The sequence below is a fragment of the Nomascus leucogenys genome, chromosome 8 (genome assembly GCF_006542625.1).
Source record: "Nomascus leucogenys isolate Asia chromosome 8, Asia_NLE_v1, whole genome shotgun sequence".
NCBI lineage: Eukaryota > Metazoa > Chordata > Mammalia > Primates > Hylobatidae > Nomascus > Nomascus leucogenys.
Window position 1 is genome coordinate 32,295,490 of NC_044388.1, and position 20,374 is coordinate 32,315,863.

At 50.8% G+C, this 20,374-nt stretch overlaps 1 protein-coding gene across 2 annotated transcripts; it reads right to left on the reverse strand.

Moving 5' to 3' along the window:
- Positions 1 to 12: 12 nt before the first annotated feature.
- Positions 13 to 17,746, reverse strand: CHRNA2 (cholinergic receptor nicotinic alpha 2 subunit). 2 transcript variants are annotated; one of them, XM_030817009.1, is made up of 7 exons: positions 17,542 to 17,746; positions 11,248 to 11,456; positions 10,026 to 10,246; positions 9,599 to 9,643; positions 7,523 to 7,632; positions 3,278 to 4,292; positions 13 to 2,044 (listed from the first exon to the last, which is right to left on the reverse strand). In XM_030817009.1, exons 2-7 carry the CDS (start codon positions 11,318 to 11,320, stop codon positions 1,919 to 1,921), a joined length of 1,590 nt encoding a protein of 529 aa, XP_030672869.1. In that variant the 5' UTR covers positions 11,321 to 11,456; positions 17,542 to 17,746; the 3' UTR covers positions 13 to 1,918. The 2 variants fall into 2 exon arrangements, with proteins under 2 accessions (XP_030672869.1, XP_030672870.1); XM_030817010.1 differs by lacking the exons at positions 10,026 to 10,246; positions 11,248 to 11,456; positions 17,542 to 17,746 and having other exon boundaries at positions 3,278 to 4,287.
- Positions 17,747 to 20,374: the final 2,628 nt, after the last annotated feature.

Here is a 20,374-nt window from a genome sequence, read left to right on the forward strand (position 1 = left end):
CACAGTTGAGTGAGCAGTAGGTGCAGCTTTATTTAATCTCTTTATTCACATGCAAGATGGATGGGAGACGTGGATAACAGGAGTGAACATCACTGTCTCAGGAGAGCGGGTCTGGGAGCCTGGACCTGAGAGCTCCGAGGCCTCTGGAGAGCAAGTGGGAGGAGAGGGGAGGCTGGGGGCTGCATGCACCCGAGTAGAGAGGAGCCAGAGACCAGATGAGCAGGGGGGTTGTGGGAGAGAAGTGAGGCGTGGCAGGGCCTGGGCCAGGGCGTCACAGCCAGGCCGGTTTCCCCTGGGAGTGTCAGGGAGAGATATTTTGGGGTTTGGAAGGAGGGGACCCCTAGGACCAAAAGGAAACTGGAAGCTTGCCCTGCTCGGCTTCCTGCCTGGAGCCTCCATGCTGTCCCAAGAACCCAATGCCCACATCTGCTAGCTGCCAAGGTCCCACCCTCCAGTCTGGACAGAGTTGGGGAGAGGTCTGGTGCCCGATCCCAGGAGCAGCAGCTCAGCCTGGGATCCTGGGTGCAGTCTCAGACTTTGAGGTGGTGCATCCTCAGCCTGGGATCCTGGGTGCAGCCTCAGACTTTGGGGTGGTGCATTGCATTCCAAGGTGCACGCACAGGCTGCTCTGAAGGGTTCAGAGCAGGTCAACACACCTCGGGGCTCTCGGAGAGACGAGGCAGGCTGATAAGGGAGGGGACCACAGCTTTGCCATCTACACAACAGTCCTGGGGCCCAAACAATCCAGCTTGCTCCCCTCAACCACTCAGAACAAACGCCTTAAGTGCTGACCCCACTCACCCGGCGCTGTGCTAGGTGCTGGAGGTGGGAAAAATAACAGGCAGAGGCCCTGCCTTTGAGAAGTTCAGAATCAAAGGAACTAAAGGCAAAGATCTTCAACTCCCAAGTGAGGCCTCCTTCTGATGGAGGCAGGCACAGGGAACAGGGTTCCTGGGGAGGGAAGTAGGGGTGGAGGGAGGGAGGACAGGCCGAATGAGATGAGTTTGAGGTGGGTCAGGAGCGGCTCAGGATGGTCTTTCTTGTTTGCCCGCTGCACGTGTAGGGACATATGGAGCCCCTGCAGGCCATGGCTCTCAGCTCTGCCAGACCTCCTGGGGGCCGGCTGGTGCAGCGCCATTTTGCAGCAAGGAAGGGAGAGGAATGACGTCAAGGAGAAGCCTGGAGGCTCAAATGTGCTTCCAGATGGATGGAATAGCCCAGCCACCTGTATCCAACCATCCATCCCTCCCCGGTAGGGAAGATCTGCCCTGTACCTCCACCTCAGGTGCAGGCCCTGCCTCCCCCTTCCTCCCCTTCCGGAAGAGCCCTTATTACTCCCCTGCTGACCGTACAGCTCAGCACCCTGCAAACTTGGACAGACTCCGAACTTCAACCCCAGCCTGGCTTAGAGAGACCCCACCTGGCTCTCCAACCTCCCACCTCACCTGGCTGTTCTCCCTGGCACTTTGGGCTCATTTCCAAATCTAAACATTGTTCAGAGCCCTTCCACCTCCAAGGAACCCTCCCCTTTGCCCCCATGGCCCCTCCTTTGAGGTCTGCATTCCCTTCCTCGTTACCCTGGCCCCACTGTCCCCCTGGTTGACCCTTCTGTCACTTAGGGTCTGCACTGCTGCTCCAGGAGAATTCTCTGCCCCACTTGGTCACCACACTATTGTGACCTTCTGCAGAGCTTCCCTAGCTCCTCCGTATCCAAAACAGGGCTTTGCACACAGCAGGGCTCTCAGCCCTGGTACAATAACTTTAAGCTGGATGGAAGCCTGCAATGCCTGGGTCAGTGTCCAGACTCCGCGGAGAGACACCTGCTCACCCCAAAGGGGACACCGGAGGCAGCTGCAGCAGAGATGGTCAAAAGATGGTCGGCGGGGGTGCCCTGGGAGCCAACTCAAGGGAGGTGCAGTCAGATCATTCCAGCTAAGAATGGAGGCAGAAAGAGGCCGATGGTCCCCAGGAAGCAGACGATGATAAACAGCCAGAGGAAGATCCTGTCAATGACCATGGCAACGTACTTCCAATCCTCCTTCACCTGTGGGGAAGACAGCACACAGTGACAGGGGCCAGGCCTGGGAAAGGGGATGCATTCCTCCCATGCACAGCCCCTGCACAGACGACCACTGGGGGCAGCAGCAACTGCCCCACAGAGACCTTGGGGAGCAAAGGTCAGCGCAGGGAGCGGGGTGGGTGGAGGGGAGGGATGGGCTGTTTCAAGGCTCCAGTAAGCTCCACTGATGATTCCCCTCCCATCCCAGCCCCTCCACATGCCCAGACCTGTCCACATTATGCTCCCAGACTATAGGTAAAGGAGGCTAGAGGGACGCAAGGAGGTGGCAGGACCACCCATGGGCATGGGCCCTTCTAGGGGGCCTGCAGTGACTTCAATGCAACACCAGACTTTGCTGCTCAGAGGTTGCCTCCTCACCCACCTGCTGGAGCTGGGGAGAGGGAAACAGGCGAAGATGGCTGGCACCCCAGGCAGGCTGGGAGTGGGGCGGGGGCTTTGTAGAACTTGGGCTCACAGCCCAGACAAGGGAGCCTGGATTCTCCACTGCTCCTGGATGACATCATGATTAATTTTCTTATCTATTCATCAAGGCCACTCAGTAATAACCTCCCGGCCTTTCATCCTTCCCTAGGCTGATAAGAATTTTGTGCTAGAGTAGTGGCCTACTCACATAATGGCAGACAGGGGCTGGGGCAGGGGTCAGGGTGGGGCCAATGCCATGGCAGGGGCGGGGGAGCGGAGTCCACCTGGCACAATCAGGAATCTGCAGGGCTTGTGGTTGAAGAGTGAAGTTTGCAAGATCCTCAGGAGCCCGTGAACAAGGAGGCAGAGGAAGAGACCATCCAAGACAAAAGACAAAGGCTGACGCTGCAGCAGCTGACTTTCTGGGTCTCTCCTGAAATGGTCCCCCTGCCTCCCGCCACCTCCAAGGCAATGGGGGGAGCTGGCGGCCTGAGGGAGGCACGGGGTTCAGTGTCTGGGATCCTCCCTCTCCAGCTTTCAGCCTCCCTGTTAGGCTGAGCTGCTCATGCCTGACCCCGTGGTGTGTAACCTGCCACCTGCCAATAAATGTCCTCAAAGCAGCCAGCTACATGTGCTCTCTTGCTATCTGTTCCATACTTCTAAGGACCATGACTGAGGGAAGTGGGCCCTCACGAGAGGGGCCTGGGCTGCCCAAGCTCACACTCTGCGGTGAGGTGGTTCCCCGCTAAGTTGGTGGGGCCACCCAGGCTGGCCCCTCTCCCAACCCCAACGCACCGAAGAGTCGGCATCCTCAGACCGCAGGTGGTCAGCAATGTAGTGCACGCCTTCCAGTGCCTTCTGCATGCGGGGTGATAGCAGCAGCTCACCCTCCTGCAGCACAGTCTCAGCCTTGGGACCTGAGGCCCCAGAGTGAAGGTGGCCGTGGCTGCAGAGGGTGCCCACAGAGGGGGCTGCATGACCTGCACATGCCCATCTGTCCTCCTCCTCCACCACCACCTCCCTTTCCTCAGCATCCACATTACTCTCCAGCCAGTGATAAGATGGGCTGAGCTTCAGGCGTGGGGGGCGGCAGAGCTCCAAGGGTGGTGGGGGCCGGTTCATCAGAAGCCACCGGGGCACACAGCCCAGAAGGGCCCCCCGCACCCAGCGAGGCATGGTATGGGTGCTGGGGGAGCGGTGGTGCACATTGAGCACGAAGACAGTGATGACGATGGACAGGGTGACGAAGATCATGGTGAACAGCAGGTACTCGCCGATGAGCGGGATGACCAGCGAGGTGGACGGGATGATCTCGGTGATGAGCAGCAGGAAGACGGTGAGTGACAGCAGCACCGAAATGCACAGTGTGATCTTCTCGCCGCAGTCGGAGGGCAGGTAGAAGACCAGCACGGTGAGGCAGGAGATGAGCAGGCAGGGGATGATGAGGTTGATGGTGTAGAAGAGCGGCAGCCGCCGGATGACGAAGGCGTAAGTGACGTCGGGGTAGATCTCGGCGCAGCAGTCATACTTCTTGCTGTTGTAGGTGCCCGTGGCGTTGACGATGGCCCACTCGCCGCTCTCCCAGTAGTCCTTCAGGTCCACTGTCTGCTCCATCTGCTCCAGGTCGATCTTGGCCTTGTCATAAGTCCAGGAGCCAAACTTCATCTTGCAGTTCTGCTGGTCGAAGGGGAAGAAGGTGACGTCGATGCTGCAGGAGCTCTTGTAGATGGCCGGGGGCACCCAGTGCACAGTGCCCGTGGAGAAGAGGTGGGCCTTGGTCATGTGGGTCACTGCAAACTCCCCATCTGCACTGGGGAGAAGAGAGGAGCTGGGGAGACCCCTGCACACCCACCTGCCTGAGCCAGGCTACTCAGAGAGCTGGCAGCAGGGGAACCCCAAGAACCAAGTCAGACCCGGCCACACTGGCGGGGTTTATTTACGAAAGTGTGTAAGTCTCCCCCGGCATGCACATTTATAGCCACTGAGCTGTCTTGTCAATTACTACCTTTTTAAATACAAAAGAAGGAATTGTGAGGAATAGAAGGAAGTACCAAGAATTCTAAAAACAACCACTAATAACATTTTGATGATATATATGTATATATATAAGATGTAAAACGATTATATATACATAATCTATCAATATATGGCAATCATATATATTTGTGATCATGGGGTGTGTGTTGTTTGATTACCTATTTTTATTCATTTAATATTTTATTTTATTTGCAGTAAGGAAAGAGTTGAATAGACACAACGCCAGCCACGCCACAGGGGAGAAGGAAATAGCATTCAAAACATCTCTTCCAAAGTTCGTGCGTTAGGGGTTTTTCAAAGGCAGTTTTGGGGAAGGGGTGGGTGTGGCCAGGTGCTTGCTGCTGATTGGCTGGGTGGAGATGACATCACAGGGGGTCAAAGCTGTCCTCCTGCGAGCTGAACATTTAATAGAGTGATATCTATGAGTCTGTTTATCTTCCCTAGCAGATGATGAGTCAGCACCTCAGGAGGGCGATCCCTTTCCACCTGGGATCATCCTTGCTCAGAAGAGACCTAACAACTTTGCCAGTGAAGATACTACCTTGAATGTACCCATTTAACATGCGTTTTTGAGCCCCTCATCCACTAGGGCCTGTACCAGGGCTGTGCAGAAGAGGAATATGAGAAAGGTCCCTGCCTTTAAGGAGCCATGAGGAGATGAGACATCTCCAGGAACCACTGCAACATCAGGGAGGCAGCTGGCAACGCTAGGAGGGCAGTCTGGGTGCTATCCAGACCCTCTGGGGGAAAGCTCCCTTCTGGGAGGTGGGCAGGGTCATTGAGAAGCCTGCCATTTGCAAAAGGCCTTGACTGATGGTAGGATTTGGCTGAGAAATGGGCAGAGAGCCTTCCAGTAGAGGGTCGCACAGGGACAGAGTGTGAATCAGGGGTATCGTGGGACTGGGCATTTAGGGACCCACAAGGAGTCTGGGGACACTGAAATAGTGGTGACCAGTCGGGCAGCACTTCCTGGAAGCTTCAGCCCCTGATTCCACCAGGAGGTGGCTCGGTGGGCTCCTGCTCTAGTCTTTAACCATCTTCCCTCCCCTTCTAATCCTCACAGTCAATCCTAAAATCCAAGAAATCAGAAGAGTGCTTGGGAACAGGCGGCTTTTTTCCCCCATGGAGTAGTTCCATGGTAGAGATATGGGCAGGCTGGAAATAGGAACTTTGAAAGGGAGTAACAAATACATTGAGACAAAAGTTAAAAAAAAAAATTTTTTTTTGAGGCGGAATCTCACTCTGTCATTGGGCTGGAGTGCAGGGCTGTGATCTCGGCTCACTACAACCTCTGCCTCCCAGGTTCAAGCAATTCTCCTGCCTCAGCCTCCGAAGTAGCTGGGACTACAGGTGTGCACCGCCACGCCCGGCTAATTTTTGTATTTTTAGTAGAGACAGGGTTTCACCATGTTGGCCAGGATGGTCTCAATCTCTTGACCTCGTGATCGGCCCACCTCGGCCTCCCGAAGTACTGGGATTACAGGCATGAGCCACCGCGCCCAGGCAAAAACAAAAATTTTTTTAAGCACTTTGTTTATCACAAACAATGACCACTAGATGGCAACATGTGCTCATTTGGGGGAAGGAACATTGCAAATTCTTTGATGCCTTCCCGTTAACCTTGAGTGGGGTATCTGGGTGGAGGGGACCCTTCTCTAAATGTCAGCAAGACTTCAGCTTGGAATTTTGTCCCCCCCCCAAAATTTCTTGTAATAAATCAGGTAACACTGGCTGAAGTCTTATTGGATAATCGTCAAACTCGAAGTCATATTTGATGTAGGACTTTGCTGTTGACCTCTGCCACATGTACAGGAAGCGGAAACTAGAAGGATCCTGGGTGCCAGCTGTGGGGCACAGAGATATGACAGGGTGGGGAGTTCGGGAGTCCTGCAGCAGCTGCAAACACTAGGCACCTGCTGTGTGAGAGCTGCCAGTGTAAGAACCCAGGATGAACACGTGTTCACCAAAATGGCTCAGGTGAAAGGGCTTAGTTCTGACCAGAACTGGACAGTGTAAAAAAAAATCTGACCCATCTGAAGACACAAAATCCAGAAATGGGTTGCTTTTCCTTTTATTTCATTCTTTAAAAATAGCATTTCCAAAGTAGGATCAAATGAATTGGGAAACGCTGGGCTAGGTGGGTGTCTTTGCTGCAGAACTTCTAATAACATTTTTAAAAATGCTATTGTGCTCTGCCATTTTCCAAAGGACTTGGGTGGGGATGGGGTGGGTGTTATGACATACAATGTTATCCAAAATTACTTGACCACAGAACTCTTTTTCATACCTATTTATAACTCAAAGAAGCCATGCTCCTTACAGCCCCACCTTAGAAAACATTTTTAGATGAACATAACACCAAATATCTTTTCATTTTAACTTCTTTACTTCTAAGGGGAGAATTGCCTGATACCAAATACAGAAATGAAATTATAGATGTGTATTTATTCCATCAAAATATTTTTTATTGATTTATTTTTGTCCACTAGGGCTCTCTTTAGACTCCTCTGCCTTCTATTAACTTCTTGACATTGTGGTCAAAGATTACTCCTTTTTAGTCTTAAAGACAACTACAAAATAACATGATTGGGAAAAAGGAAACTGCATACCAAGTGAGCACATGCCCTTCGAAGGTGCTGGCCCGATGCTGCCTGCCTGTCTGAACAACACTGCCACCCCTCACAACTCCAACCCCGAGGTATTGTTTTTTGAGCCTGCACCAAATTTTTCAAAGAATACTCAGTATTGACAATCTCTGTCCCTCTAGCACAGTGCCAGGCACTGATACCTAAAAGGTGCTCAGCTGCCATTCATTTTGGTGTAGAGTGAAAACAAAAGGAAAGAAATGAAGGAATAAAGAGAGAGGTAGGGGAGACATGCTCAGCACAGCAGTTGAGAAGGAGGCGAGGAAGCTGACACCAGGGGTGCCCTTCCCAAGGCCATGGACCCGGCCCTTGCAAGTTGGCCTCCCCTCATCCCCCCAGGATCCCAGTGGCTTCCTACTTGTTGTAGAGGACAATGTCAGGGATCCAGATCATCTCAGAAGGGACCCTGAGAGATGTGATGTTGCCAAAATCAGCAGGGTTCCAGCGCAGTTTGTAGTCGCTCCACTCCTGTGTGTGGGGAGGGAGTTGTGTCAACCTCGCTTCCAGGCAGCAGCCTAGGGCAAAGCTAGCACACCCCGGGGATGCCCAGAATGGGCCAAGCAGCCCCCTTGGAGCAGCCAGGGCTCTCCACCCAGCCCAGAATAGTGGAGGGAGCTGCAGTGCTGGGAACGGGCTCTGAGCAAGTAACCAACCTTCTCGCTTTGCCTGGACTTTAGTAGTCAAGGTCGCCAGGCACATGAAGTTCACCCTTGTCCTGCCTCTAGTCCTCGTTCTGCCAATCCCTGGCTGGACGACCTTGGTGGGCCACCTCACTCATGTCTAGTGAAGTCACTCATTTTTAGTGCATCACAGTTTATGGTTTGTTTTATGCTCTCCATCTAGGAAAAGCCTCCATGGGAGAGCCAAGCAGGGAATGAGAGCAGGTGAAAGTATCTCCCCATTTAGCAGATGAGCAAACTGAGGACCAAAGAAAGGAAAATCAACCTGCCAGAGGCATACAGTGAGGCAGGGGTGTTACCCAGGGACCTTCAAACTGCACTCCCAAGTGCCCTACAGGAGTCCCACCAGAGACGGGATGTCTGGGCCCCACCCCTGCCTCCACCAATGCAGGTCCAGCTCAGTCCCCCTGCCTCCATCAGTTTCATATTCTCTCCGTAGTCCATCTGTCAAGTTTTCAGGTCCAACCTGAAATTTTGAGGCACCCACACCAAGTTGGGGTACATTAATCCTCCCAGGCATGTATGTGGCAGTAGTTTGCGTTATCCTCATTTTGCAGATGAGGAAACTGAGGCTCTGAGAGGTTACGTAGCTCATCCAGTATCACAAGCTAATCAGAGGCATTGCTGACTGGCCTCAAACTCCAGTACTCCTTCCTTGCCCTGCCACCCCAACCCTGAAGCCCAGGTGGCCAGCCCATGGGGACAACTGTGGCAACCCAGGTTCTAGGCCTGCCTCCCTGCACACACACACACCGCATGACTGGGTAGCTTCCAAGTTCCTGCTTCCCTCTGGCCCTCAGCTGTCACATCTGTAAAGATGAGATGAGTGACCCCCTAATAGCTCCTGGGTTACAGCATCAGAGAGAGGGAAGCCTCCGACCTAAGCGGGATCTGTGCGCCCTTTCCTGAGTCTAACTGGGCTCTATGACTGTCTTAACCAGTAGTATACAACAAGATCGATGCTGGCCCAGTTTCTTTTACTCCCTGTCTCTTGGGACTCTCACTCTGGAATCCCCAAACCACCAGGCAAGATGTCTGACTCCCCTGCTGGAGAGACTCTGAGGGTGCCTGAAAGGGGCGAAGGGCCCATCTGAGTCCAGCCTTCCAGAACCTTCCAGCACCTTCCAGAGCCTTCCAGACATCCCTGCTAAGGGACAGATGTGTGAATTAAGCTGTCTCAGACCCTCCAGACCAGATGAACCCTCACTCAAATATCACAAAGTAACCCTAGTGGTCACCATGTGAAGCAGAAGAAACCACCCAAACTCCTGGCCATAAAGCCATGAGATACAGTGAGCTGGGAGTTGCTGTGAGCCTGTAAGTTTGGGGGTATTTGGGTGGCAGTATAGATATTAAGCACTCAGCGTTCTCCCATAGAAGGAGCCTGGGACTCGGAGTCAGGCACAGCTGGGCCCCCTTTTCCAGCCCAGCTTCTCTCTGCTTCATGATCTCCTGAGCTGTAAAATGGGCAGAATGAGGCCCCCATGGGGTTTTGGGGAGGATTCCGAAGTAGCAGGGATGAACGGATGCCTGCTCCCAGGAAAGCACCACTTGGCTTTCTAGTGCCTGAGGCTATGTTCCGCAGGCCCTGTGGAAAAAGTCGGCTTTGGGAACATCCCACATGGCATCTGCTTGGTAAACTAAGTTCAGGGTCTTGCTGTTCCTTGGTCTTTCACTAGCAAAGAAGTCCTGGAGGGGTCTGAGGTCCATGGATTCCCGGTCCCCACCGCCTGGACTGGAGGAGGGGCCCTCACCTGTTTTAGCCAGACGTTGGTGGTCATCATTTGGTTCTTCTCATCCTGGCCCAGAGAGAGAGAGAGGAGCAATTAAAGGGGTGGGTCCAGACCCAGAAGGCAGGGTGGAGTGGGATGGGCTGTTTTCAGACCCTCTGATAGGATACCCCAAGCCCAGCCCACCTGCCACCCACTCTGAAACCTGCCACCCTTACTCAGATTCTCCAGGGTCACACAGGAACTGCTGCCAATCAATGCCCTCCTAGGAGGGAGCTCCAGAGCTGGGAGAGGGGAGAGTGTAGCTGCCCTGGGAAGAGCCATCCCCACCCCCACCCCAGGTCACTGCTGTGATTGAGGGCAGGGCTGGGGTAGAGGAAGGAGCAGGGGGAAAGCGGTGGGTGGTCTGGGATCTCCTTCCTCGGGGCCAGCGGTGGGAAGACAGGCGCACCACATCGATGAGCTGAGCGATGGACAGTCCGAAGCGCACGATCACCACGTCTGAAGTGTTGGGCACTGGGCGCGCCCAGCGGTTGTAGCCCCGGAAGAGGTGTTTGAAGAGCCGGTCCTCAGCCTCGGTATGCGAGCCTCCCTGCGGCAATGCCGTGGGACTGGGAGAGGAGAGTGGGTCTCCAGGAGCCCTGGGAGGTGGGCGCTTAGCTTCCTCTCCACCTGCCATCAAATCAGAGCCACTCAGCCTGACTGAGCCTCAGTTTGCTCATCTGTAAAATGGAGATGCTTATCCAGAACCTATCTCAAAACATTGTTGAAGATGGCAGATGACAATGTCTATCAGAGCTGAGCACAGCATGAGAAGGCTGTGAAGTCGGAGCTCAGGAAAGGTCAGCTGTTTTGTGATGTTAGAGAAGAAAAGAGTGAGAACTAGTGCTGCAGGTAGAGAGGGGAAGGGGCAGAGGCAGGGAAGTGAGGAGACTTGAATCTAGAGACAAGATTCAGCCCCATATGGAGGAGTGCCAGGGGGACAGGGAAGTGGAAGAGACGCCTGGTCTACGTGGGAGGCTGCAGGGAGAAGGGCTCCGGCATTGCAGTGAGCCTGGCCAGGGTAAGCAGTCTCCCGTTCCCACCCACTTGTCCGATGAACCATTAATGCTAACAGGGAAATGGACCGCTTTGGGAACCTCCCCAATTTTTTCTTAAACCATGGGCGTTTGCCACTTCGTATCAAACAAAGCTTTTCAAAATGTTTCTGTGGCACTGCACATGTCAGTTTTCACTGTGTTCAGCAAACAGCTTCACCCCTTCAGGGCTCTGCTGTCCGAGCAAGTCGAGAACTACAGCTCCAAATCCCAGAAAAACGTGTCAGCACCATCTGGGACAGAAAGCGCTGTGTCCCGAGTTCCTCCTGTATCCCGGATTCTGGTCACAAACTTTCGTTTAATCCTCACAATAGGCCTGGGAGGTACACAACACTATTTGCGTTTTGCAGCTGAGGACATTGAAGCTTGGGGACATTTAAGGTGACACAGATGCTAATGTCAGAGCTGTGACTGCCCCTCCACCTCTCCCAATGGAACCAGCCACCCGGCTGATGGCCTCTGAAGTCCCCTGCAGCTTTGACGGTTGCAACACGTCCACCTGCAGACTCCTTCCTACAGTTTGTGAGCCCACAGGCATGAGATGAAGTCTTACAATGACAGGTGACAAGCACTCACCTGCTGGGGTCAGAAGGAGCCACCACAGGCTGAGCTTTGTGAATGACACGAACACAGGACAGGAGGGGCCCATGGCTTCTCCTGAGCATCAGGAGGTCAGGTCAGGGCTTTGCTGTGGGTTGCACCACGGACCATGTCCCCAGCAGAGCTGCTGCTGGATTCTGCGAGGATTCCGCTGGATTCTGCGAGGCTTCCTCTCACCACCAAACCTGAGCAAGCCCAAGAAAGGGCTCTTAGGGTCGTGCATCCTTGACATAGGCATATTTCTGTTTCTCATGCTCCACACAGGCATGAAATGTGAGCAGAAGGCCCTCAGCAGCGAAGTGTTCCTGGGCTCCTCCTGGCTTATTGAGGAATCAACCTCTTCTTCTTTCTCCAGAGTCAGCCAGCGACTCTGCCCTAAGACCAGCCCTGATCTACTGGACAAAGGAGAGCACAGGATGGGACTGAGGTCCCCATTGTTTTGCCTCAGTGGTCATCTGTAAAATGTGGAAAATCATACTGCAAAGAGTAGTCAATAAAAGAATCAGGGTACTATTCACAAGATCCAAAGGGTGGAAACAGCCTTTTGTCCAGACAAATGTCCATCAGCTGATGAATGGATGGACAAAAGGCAGTAAATCCTTACAACAGAACATGATTCCACCATAAAAAGGACTGAGGTGCTGACACTTGCTACAGCATGGAGGAACCTAGAAAGCATTGTGCAAAGTACCAGAAGCCAGTGGCAAAAAGCCACATACTGAAGGTGATATTGTAAAATATATATTTGGTCTTCAATCCTATTTCCTGGAATACAACTCCTAAGATACTTGGAATCTCCAAAATGATGTCTTTTTGCATGACTGGTGGCTGGCCAGCCCCTAGGCAGTTGCAGGATGGGGCTGGTCACAGGAAGACGAAGGCAGGCTTTAAAGGGTTGGGACTTTCAGCCCCACCCCTCAAACCTCCAGGGACAGGAGAGGAGATGAAGGTTAAGTTGATCGCCAATGGCCACTGGATTAATCAATCATGCTGCATAATGAAGCCTCCATAAAAACCCGAAAGGACAGGTTTTGAAGAGCTTCTAATAGCAGAACATTGGAGGTTCCTGAGGAGTGATGAGCCCAGGGAGGGCGTGGAAGCTCCGTGCCCCTTCCCAAACCTTGCCGTATACATCTCGTCACCTGTATCTTACACTATCTCTTATAAGCTAGTAAACGAGTGTTTCCCTGAGTTCTGTGAGCCACTCTGGCAAGTTAGTTGAACCCAGGGAGGGGGTCATGGGAACCCCAATTTATAGCCAATGGGTTAGAAACACAGGTAAAACAACCTAGGACCTGTGATCTGCATTGACACCGGGGGGCAGTGTTGGGGACTGAGCCCTCCACGTGTGGGATCTGAGCTGTCCCAGATGGATGGTGTCTGAATTGAATTAGAAGGCACCCAGCTGATCTCTGCTGCAGAATTGACAGCTTGCTTGCATGTGAGGAGAAATCCCCACATCTTTGGGGGTCACGGAAGTCTTCCGTGTTGATTGTTGTGGGGTGAGAGCAGAGAAAAACAGTTTGTGGTTTTTCCTACACATTGTATGATCCCATTGATATGGAATATGCAGAATAGGCAAATCTATACAGACAGAACGTAGATTAGTGGTTGCAGGGGCGGCAGGAAGGAGGGATGGGAAGTGACTGCTTAATGATCACTGAGTTTCCCTTAGAGGGGATAAGAGAGCTCTGGAACTAGATGGTGTGATGTTACATCGATGTGTGAATATACTAAAATTCACCAAATTGCACACTTTAAATGGGGGAATTTTATGGTATTTGAATTATATCTCAAAAAAGTTATTATTAAAAAATAAACAAGCACCTCGTGGATTAATAAGCAGCAGCTACCCCTCTTGACTGTGGCGACAGTGATATTTGCCAAACATGGAGAATCAATACACAAAGGGTTCTAGTGACCAGAAGGACACAGATGTCAAAGATGGGGTAAATATAATGTTTCATATGAAATGAATGTTTCATAATTGAGAAAGTTGGGAAAAGCAGTATTTTAAAATATTATTTTATAGAGTATTTGATTTAAAACATATATATATATATATCACTAAAATGACATTATTGCCTTAAAAGCTTACACATTCAAATTAGCTTTTTTTGAAACAGCCCCCCTTATGGGGAGAAGAGCAAGGCCTCGTGTTCAGGGACACATCATGTATGTGGCCTAGAGAGATAACAATGGCTCTGCGTACAGCTAGTGGGTGCAGGATTTCCTTTGGGAGCGTGAGAATATTCTGGAACTAGATAGTGGTGATGGCTGCACACTGTTCGAATTGTACTAAATGCCAATAATGATCAATTTTATGTTATGTGTATGTAGCCACAACTTTTAAAAAAAGAATAAGGGTAAAAGTGGCTTTAAAAATATAAACCAAGGGCTGGGCATGGTAGTTCATGCCTGTAATTCCAGCTCTTTTGGAGGCCAAGACGGAAGGAGTGTTTGAGCTCAGCAGTTCAAAACCAGCCTGGGCAACAGAGTGAGACGCCCCCGCCCCATCTCTACAAAAAATTCAAAAATTAGCTGGGCATAGTGGCGCATGTGATCTCAGCTACTGGGGGGCTAAGAAGGGAGGGTCACGTGAGCCTGGGAAAGTCAAGGCTGCAATGAGCTATGATCTTGCCACTGCACCCCAGCCTGGGCAACAGAGCAAGATCCCATCTCAAAAAGAAAATAAAAATAAAAGTAAACCACCGGGTATGAGAGAATCAGAATTATTATTCATGAAGTTGTGAAACCACTTCTATCTAGTCATTCTCATCCCCCCTGTCCACCCTGACCCAGCCTCTCAACAGTGCTTCTGGCATCACTAATCCTCCATCTCTCCCAGGGCCGGTTGCACCAGCCCATCCTAACCTCCTGGCAGGAGATGAGAGCAGGGCTGGCGCTGGCAAATGTCGCTTTGAGTCCTGGCCCCACCACTGGCTGGTGATGATCTGTGAAAGGTCACTCAATCCCCCTGGGAGTTTGTCTTACGATAAAGATTGCACACTTTCTGCCCTGTGGGAGGAGTGACGGGAGCAAACGGGATCATTTGTGCCCATGAAAGTCCCCGGGGAACTGCAGAGGGCTGGTCAGGGAACAGGTTGCTCTTATGGTTGTCAGGGCCCATGACCCAGTGGCATTGCCCAATGACAGATTGTGTCAAGTAGAAGAGGAATGTGGGAAGGATCTGATGTGAATTTCAATGTGCTGGAATTACTGGCATATACTGACTATAGCACAGACACCAGAGTGTTTTGGGGGAAAAGGGCCCTCCTGCATCAATTTCCCCAGAAGGTTTCAATTAAAAGACTTTTTGGAAATAGAGAATTACATTTTTCTTCTGTTCCCTCTGGAGAATATTGCCTCGGGAGAATATTGCCCCTGTCCACGAGGTGGACAGAGCTACCTGCAAAAGGTACCCAGGGCAGGAGGAGGGCTCCAAGAGCCTGAGGAAGGAGACCAAGGCTTGTCACTTAATTTGGGGGGCAGCACTCCGTCAAACATTTGCACTCATAGTGTGATTGTTTATCCTTTTCTTTGTTTATCTTTCCACTACCTCATTCATTTTGTTGTTGTTGTTGTTCCATGCTTGGACTGTAAGAGAATGTACTACCTCATTCTTCGTCAGGGCCAACAGTGTGCCAGGCACCAGGAACAGGGAACTGAGTGAGCTTGAGTAGAGAAGAACCAAAAGGAAGGAAAATGCTAGAGTCTCATCCACTTGCCCACCCCTAATGTGGGGCATGACTTCATTCATTTAGCCCCATTGCTTCCAAAGCCATCCAGGGAGGCCCCAAGTTCCCCGAGGCATCCTTTCCAGGCTTTTTACAACCCTCCACTTTGGGAAGCTCTTTCCTGAGTCTGAATCTGCGTAAGCATCTGAGAGATGCTTGAGTTGAGTTGACTTGAGTTTAGAGACCCTAGTGTTGTCATCAGAGATTAAATCTCGTTAATACCCAGGGGAAACTGCAGAGCGGGTGAAGTTTTTTTCTCTGCTCTCCACAATCATTCAAACACCTGACAGTCACAAAGCTGCCTTTCTGGTTCCTTGTCTCTTGTCTCTTTCATCCTTTCTACCCTGGAGGATTTAGGATCCTCAAAGATCCCATGCCCTCCCCCATTTACCTGTGGCTCAATGCCATCTAGAAGTTTCATTTGCTAGTTAAAATAAAAAAAAGTTGTGAAATTCCATTGCTTATGTCTACTTTCATACAGGCATGAAGTTTTTGCTAGATATTAGAACACAGGGCTGATTTGGTGCAGGGAACGAGGATTTCAGAATCCCCCTTGATGTTAATTCCTAAAACGTCTTCCTAAGAACACTGTGCATTTATGTTGTTTTCAGGTTTACAAGGTACTTTTGCAGCTTTCACCTATTTGGGCCTCACGTGACCCCTAGGAGGGTGTGGGGAAGAGATATGATTATCCCTTTCATGTAAGTAAAAAAAAAAAACTGATGTTCAGAGAAGTTGAACAAAGCCATATAGATAAAAAGTGATGAAGCTGAGATTCAAGCTAAGATCTTTAGCTTCGAAACTAGAATGTGATAAATTATAATGTGGTGTTAACTAGGAGGGCAATTTCGTATTAGCAATTCAGCCAGTACTCACCTGTGTTCTGTAGACCCTAGCACTGTGTCTGTCATTGCTAAGCCACCATCAGGACTGAGGTCTGTTGAGGACAAGTGAGGAAAGGGGACAGGCACCTCACCCCAAAGCTAGGCCCACCTGGATCCCAGATTCTAGCAGGTTCCTCTAGTGCAGATTCACTTTCTCATCCAGCCAACCAATATCATAGTTGCAAATTCCAAAGCTATCATCTGTTTCACCTTTTAACCTAGTGCATTTTTTTAAAAGGAGATTTTTTTTTTTCTCCATTAGTGAGAATCGGAATCCAGGCATGCTAAAATTGCATCATTTAGAGATCCAAGAGAGCCACCCGGGAACCCCCAGAAGAATGTGCAAATAAGATGCAGTGATTCTAGAGGATGTATTCCCAGCAAGATGCCTCAAATCTGCATCCCCTGTGATGAGCCCACTATATCATTTCATTTAATTTGTCACTGGAAACCAAAGGAGGAATTGTTTCAGGTGATTGACAGTAATTAGAGGGAACTTCCACCTCTGATTAGGAAGATGTCAAAAGAAAAACAGCTGCACACTTTGACCCTCTAAGTGGCTGGATTGGCAGATTTGGGGAAGAGGAGAGAGTGGGATGAGATCCCTAATTGTAAAGTGGGTCTGGGTGAATGGGGTACACAGAGAAGCCTATGTAAAAGAGATTGCATACGTAAAGCGCTCAGACATCAGTGTCCCCACTGGGCTTGTGTCGCTGCTCATGTACACCAGTGCCAGGCCACCCCCACCCCACCCCCACACTCACTGCAGCATCTCTAGCCTGCCTGAATCCTGGTTCCATGGAGGTCAAGGTGATTTGAGCTCACTTCCCTGTCCATGGTTCTACTACTGCTGTTTTCAACTTCCCACCCACCAGTCCACATTCTCCTCTTTTTACTAACATTTCCTTCTCCCGAAAGGATGCTTCCATCCCACCTGGTTCCTTTCTGCTGTCCAGAACCTCCCCAAGCATATGGGTCTCAGCTTTTTCACAACTGGCAACACTACACTCCCAAAGAAGCCCCTCCATTAGAGAAACCAGTACTGTTTCTTCTTCTAAATAAATTCACTAGAGGTGCTTAGGGGCTAGAGAGTGTATTTCTAGCTTTTATATCTGTTTTGCTCAATCACAGAAGTTTAACACTCAAGGTTGGGTGGGATCTTGAAGGTCATCTGAACTACCACACCAGCTGATGGGGGAATCCACTTCACAAATGCCAGCCTTGGAACAAGCCCAGCTGTCAAGAACTTGAAGAACCTTGGAAGGTATCTACCTTCTAAGTCAGTAAATAGCATTGGTGTCTTTTAGCCCTTTTAAAGGACATAGACAATTTACAGAACGAATAAATAAATGAACAAAAGAAGGGACAGCAGTAATAAAGACATAGGAGCAGATACAGTGTAATAAAGCCACTATTCCTGAGACTGGGCTAGCCATCCTAGCCAGGAGGTGTTCATCGTCACCTGGCTGTGCACAGCCCCAGCAGGGACAGCCAGGAGACTAAAATATTTCTAGGAGCAGGTGACATCCAGCATTCAGATGTAACCCCCTCCTGAGTACCCAGAAACTGCTAGTATTTCTTTGACCCCACATCCACAATCTCTCCACATGCATGCCACCCTCAACATAAGCCTTGGGCACCTTTCTTACCTGTGGTTAGAGAAGAAAACAGGTCATTGAAAGGATGCAGAGAACCAGCCTGGCTTGGAGATTCTGGGCAGCTGACAAAAGTCACCCCAGAAATAGACTGGCAGGTATAGCATAGAGCTCAGTCACTTCATTTCATGGTCAAACAGAGGCTGAAGAGTGAGGGTTTAGGAAACACCCCGTCGAGCAGAAGACTTACATGAGAGGCATTTGGCTTCCCGGGGATGGCTGGGCAAGCTCTGCAGAGAGGTGGGTTTTCCTGGGGCTGTCCAGCTCTGGCAGCCAGAGTGGCTTCATGCAGGTGCCACTGAGGACAGCCCAGGCAGCCCAGCACAAGCGATTCTGCAGGTGAAACCCAAGCCTGGCCCCAGGAAGGGATGAGGGCTCAGCACACAAGCACACAGGCTCACGCTGCTCTCTTTCTCTCTCTCTCTCTCACACACACACATACACACACACACACACACAGCCTCTCTGGAGGGGAAGGAGGTGGAGCCTGTGACTCTCCAGCCTATGTCCGGTAGGGACAGATGCAGCTCTGCCCTTCCTCTGTCCAGTCACCACGATGTTCCCTTCCCTGCTCTCTGGACCCCTGGGCTCCAGGATCACTGCCTGGGGCCCCTGAGTGCACCCACAGGTTCTGGGTCCTGGGTCCTGGGTCTGTCTGTCAATACAGCTTCACTGTATGTGAATCCACTTCACAAATTCCAGCCTTGGAACAAGCCCAGCTGTAAAGAACTTGAAGAACCTTGGAATGTATTTACCTTCTAAGTCAGTAAATAGCATCAGAAAAATTGGAGTAAGGACAGAGCTGCCGGCCAGCCAGCCTACGGTTCTCTCCTTGCCCTCCTCCCCTGTGAGACCCCTCCCCCTACCGCCCTAGAGGACCACAGGTCACTTGCGCAGCCACCCAGTGTGGCTGCTTCTCTGTCACCCCCTCAGCCTCCGTGCAGGTGACCTTGCCTTTGATTTTCCAGTGAAGCCTCCTTTTCTCTAGCATCAGATCAGGACTCCTGTCTCCTCCTGTGCATGGCGAATCCTGGCCCACTGTGATCTTGACATCACCCCATCTATTAACAGCCTGGACTTTCTCAGACCCTCCCTCTCCTCCCCACTCGTTCCTTCCCTTCAGCCCCTAAATAAGCTCATCCCCCACCCTAAAAACACTCTTTGCTTTCGGCCTTTCCCTCAAGCTACTTGCTAGCTCATCTCCCTTATTTTGTTAAAAGCAAAGCCCCTGGACATGACCCAGCCACAAACTGCTGAGGTTGAATTTCTAGCTCTGCTCTTGAACAGCTGCATAATCCTGGACAGGCCTCTTCAGCTTCCTATGCCTCAGTTTCCTCAGATGTAAAAAGAGGATGTGAACAATGGCTCCTGCCTCGTAAGTTTACTATGAGGAGTCAATTAGCACAGATAAACACAAACACACACATGCATTGTGTGTACACATGTGCATGCGATTGCTAGCATCACCTTTTGAGAGAATTAAAAGACATAAAATACCAAAAAACCATAAACACTCATATTTCCACTATTCATAATTAATAAATGTTAATATTTTACCATATTTACATATATATATAAAGTTAGATGTATACATGTTTCATCTGGAGACTGAAGGAAGGAAAGAAGGAAGGAAGGAAGGGAAGGAGGGAAGAAATAAGAAAAAAGGAAAGAAAAGAAAAGAAAATCACAGCTTGTATGCATCAAGATTCTTGGTTGCAAGCAATAAAAACCTACCAATTACTTTAAGTGGAGAATGGTTTTATTGAGGAACAACGGGTGGTTCACAGAAGCACCTAGAAAGCTGGAGGGGCTGCTTGGAGAGCAGGGAGAAGAGGGGAGCCTCTGCCCCGCGGCCAGCATGGTGGGTCCTGCTGCTACAGAGCTGCACGTGAACCTGGCACTGTCATGGGTGCCGCTGTCACCGCCGTCCCTGGAAGCAGTCGTCCCTGCTGCTGCCACCGCTGCCACAGTTAATTCTCCTCCAGCCCTGCTCCTTTGTGTCACTAGCTGTGCATACAAAGGTCGAAACAGATGCATCTGATTAAAGCATGTGCTCCCAAACCAGATGCCAGGAAGGCCAAGGAAGCAGGAATCTGAGGTTTTGAGCTTCTATGTGGAAGGTGGGCTCTGCCCACTTCAAGAGGGGGGACATTCCTGAAATATTTGAAAGTTGTTTCAACGCTGGAAAGCACCCCCCTCCCCGCCACCCGAAATCTAGCTCTTTGGCTCCTAACATCAGTGCACACTCGACTTTCCATCATGACACTTTGAAAAAAAATGTTTACACCTAATTGTCCTAAAATTTGCACCCAGAATTTGTTTTAATCAGGTTTGGTAAGACATGCAGACACAGAAGTGACTGTCATAAAGGAGGGAGTTTATACTCACAGATCCCTAGAAACAGGAGGGGTGGCGCATCCCTACAAGGCCACACAGAGCAGCACCAGGGAGTGTCAGGAGGTGGAGGGCACAGTGTGGGAAGCCTGGCCCCGAGCCTTTATGAGGTTGCCCCGGGAAAGCCGGGGCAGTGCAGGGAAACAGCTTGCGATGAGATAGTTGGAATAATCTTGGTGGGCTCTGGGCTATAGGGGTGGTCTCTAATTGCCCAGTACCTAGCTCTGAGGTGATTTGGGGCAGGAGGAATACTGGCTCGGTGTATGAGAGTTAGACAAACGGGGCTGTTGGGGATACTGAGTCAAGATTATGCAGAGGGCTTGTACTATAACTGTAGTGCACCTGCAAAAGCTGATTGCAGGGGAGATGTAACAACGTTGGCTGTTAGTTTGGCCGTGCACATAGTGGATGCGAAACATACAAATACAGAGTC

Bases quoted from the DNA above. Each gene is read 5' to 3' on its own strand.
- CHRNA2 (XM_030817009.1), bottom strand. From the start codon at position 11,320: ATGGGCCCCTCCTGTCCTGTGTTCGTGTCATTCACAAAGCTCAGCCTG. The intron at 10,247-11,247 runs GTGAGTGCTTGT...ATTTGATGGCAG, and splicing joins GCTCCTTCTGACCCCAGCAG to GTGGAGAGGAAGCTAAGCGC. The intron at 4,293-7,522 runs GTAGGAAGCCAC...TCTTCTCCCCAG, and splicing joins GACATTGTCCTCTACAACAA to TGCAGATGGGGAGTTTGCAG.